The following is a 2,516-nucleotide window of genomic DNA, read 5'->3' as shown; positions in this document are numbered from 1 at the left end:
GAAACGAATAGGATGGCTTCACTGGTCAACTCTTTACATTCACGAACAAAGAAGAGGAACTTCCATCCTTCCACCATCCGACCTTGCGCTGCGGCAGCCTCCACCACCTCCCCGGAGCTGTCAGTCCAACCTTCGCCTCTTTACCTGGAGGCTTCTTCCTTGAGCTCCTTGTTTTTCCTCACTTCTTCTGCGTGTTTGTCCTGCGAGAGGAGGGGGGTAAGGGAGCAGGGAGGGGTGGGGGACACACACACACACACGCGCGCGTTAGCTCGGCGGGCTTTGGGGGTTGACGAGCAGCTTCGGAGGGGTTCGAAGGCACGAGGGCGTTCACGAGGTTCATCCCCTGAAGGGACACCACCGATGGGGTCAACAGCGTCCTCTCCTCCCCTGGGGTGTTTTAAGGACTGTGGAGGCACTCAGGGACAGATTGTCCTTGCCCTCTAGCTAGGAGGTAGACGTCAACCAGACGGGATGGACCGGGAGCCCCAAGGAGATGGGGTTAGCTCGGATTGTCCTTCATTATCTCGTGCTCTCTGCCTCTGACCCAAGGCTAGCTGAGGCGTTTGGAGAAGGGCACTGGGCGAGATCCTTGCAGAAGGGATGTTTTGGAGGGAGCTGGAGGTGGTGAGGGTGGGACCTTCCGTGCTGAGGTTGGGAACAGACCTGCTTCAGGGAGAGAGAAGAGGTCTGCACAGGCTGGCAGGGCGGAAACATCTCCTAGCGTGGCAGCACGGACCCTTCCAGCTCCACCAGGGAGCTGATGGCTCCATGGCCTCTGGGGAAGGGACCAGGGGAAGATCGGGAAGAATGGCAAGTGGTAGGTCAAGGCCATCATGGTGGGACACGGTGAAAGCAAAAGCTTTGCACGCCACTGGATGAGATCTGGGTCCCAGTTCTCCACCCTCCAACTGCTCACAAGCCTATGGATGTGCCAGGTTTGATGAGTCCCCAGGTAGGATGCCTAAACCCAGGTGGGGTGTTACATTTGGGTGTGGTGGGAAGGGAAGAGAGAGTCCCCACTTTGGTGGTGTCCCCAGGGGCTAATGCCACCCCAAGAGCCATGCAGGGTACCCAAGTGTCCCATGACACCCTCCTGGACCGGTGTCCCACCACATCCCCCCACCGTCTTGACGGGGCTCTCACCTTCTCCTGCAAGCGCTCCAGCATGGCCGCTAAATGGGCCTCGCGGTTCTCCTTGTTGGACTCCATCTTCTGCGCCAGCTTCAATTTGGCCATTTTGATGAAGTTGTTGTTCTCCTCGATGGCCTTCTGGATGACCTCCCGCTCGTGCTCCCGCTTCTCTGCCAGGTGCTTCAGCAGTTCTGCCTCTTGGTACTGCACAAGCGAAGAGGACGCGATGGCCATGGGGGCCACGGGTTCCCTCCTGGCCAAAACCACCCTCTCCAAACTCAGCAACAATGCCCAAGGATGGGTCTACCTTGCTGAGTGAGCACCAAGAGTGCAAGGTTGCTTGTCCCCATGCTGCACTGCTGCGCACGAGCCACCAGGCCTACCTTCCTCCTTTCCTCAGCCGCCTCCAGCTTCTTCTGGATCTCCTCCAGGGATGGGTCACGTCGCCGGGGCAGGGAAGCGTTGAACTCAGGGATGCCATCGAATGATGGGGGCTTCAGGATGACCTCGAAGGACTGCCCTGAGGTGCGCTTGTTGAGCTCGATGACTTCCATGTCGGAGATGACGCACCAGGTGAGGTCTACCGTGTCTGCTGGGAGAGGGACATGGGCTGACCGTTGGCACGGCTGCATCCTGATCATTTAGGGAAACCATCCTGGGGTCCCATGCTTGAAGACCCCTCAGTGGGTCATCACCTTCACCCTTGCAGGCTGAGAGAGTCGGGGCTGTTCAGCCAGGAGAAGAGAAGGCTCTGGGGAGACCTTATAGCAGCCTTCCAGTGCCTGAAGGGGCTACAGGAAAGCTGGGGAGGGGCTGGTCACAAGGATTTGTAGCAACAGGATGAGGGGCAATGGTTTTAAACTAGAGCAGGGTAGATTTAGATTAGGTGGTAGAAAAAAGTTCTTTACTATGAGAGTGATGAGGCACTGGCACAGGTGGCCCAGAGAGATGATGGAGGCTTCTTCCCTGGCTGGGGTGGGCAGAGGTCTGAGCAACCTGATCTAGTTGAAGATGTCCCTGCTCACTGCAGAGGGGTTGGACTACATGATCTTTGAAGATCCCTTCCAACCCAACTCATTCTATGATTCTGTGATTCTATGATCCTATGACTCTATCTCCAGGGGTTTCACTCAAATCCCCACACCCTGAAGGTGGTTCAACCCCAGCGTTGTGGACAGAATTCAGCCTTGCTTTGACGACTGGGACCACAAAGACTTTTTCCAGCTGCAGATCTCCCCCCGCAGCTGGCCAGAAGGACCCCCCCAAGGGCTGGGCACCCCCTTCCCTCGCCACCGTCGCCTCTGACATGAATCACCCCGAATCACTTGCTGCCGGCTGCCTAAAAATATCAAGCCCACGCCCGGCGCTTCGTGCAGCGGAGCCGC

General features: G+C 57.5%; 1 protein-coding gene across 2 annotated transcripts in view; it reads right to left on the bottom strand.

The window, feature by feature from the left end:
- Positions 1 to 140: 140 nt before the first annotated feature.
- STMN4 (stathmin-like 4) overlaps positions 141 to 2,516 on the bottom strand; it is a 3,012-nt gene continuing 636 nt past the window's right edge. The window contains exons 3-5 of one of the 2 annotated variants that reach the window (XM_009869344.1): positions 1,515 to 1,723; positions 1,144 to 1,335; positions 141 to 200 (exon numbers count right to left, since the gene is read on the bottom strand). In XM_009869344.1, coding sequence (XP_009867646.1) covers positions 141 to 200; positions 1,144 to 1,335; positions 1,515 to 1,723 — 461 coding nt within the window. The remainder of the gene's footprint in view (positions 201 to 1,143; positions 1,336 to 1,514; positions 1,724 to 2,516) is intronic. The other variant, XM_009869345.1, reaches the window with a different exon arrangement.

This window comes from Apaloderma vittatum, unplaced genomic scaffold (genome assembly GCF_000703405.1).
Source record: "Apaloderma vittatum isolate BGI_N311 unplaced genomic scaffold, ASM70340v1 scaffold31515, whole genome shotgun sequence".
Taxonomy (NCBI): domain Eukaryota; kingdom Metazoa; phylum Chordata; class Aves; order Trogoniformes; family Trogonidae; genus Apaloderma; species Apaloderma vittatum.
Note: the sequence above shows the minus strand (reverse complement) of the source record. Positions and strands in the feature narration are given on the sequence as shown.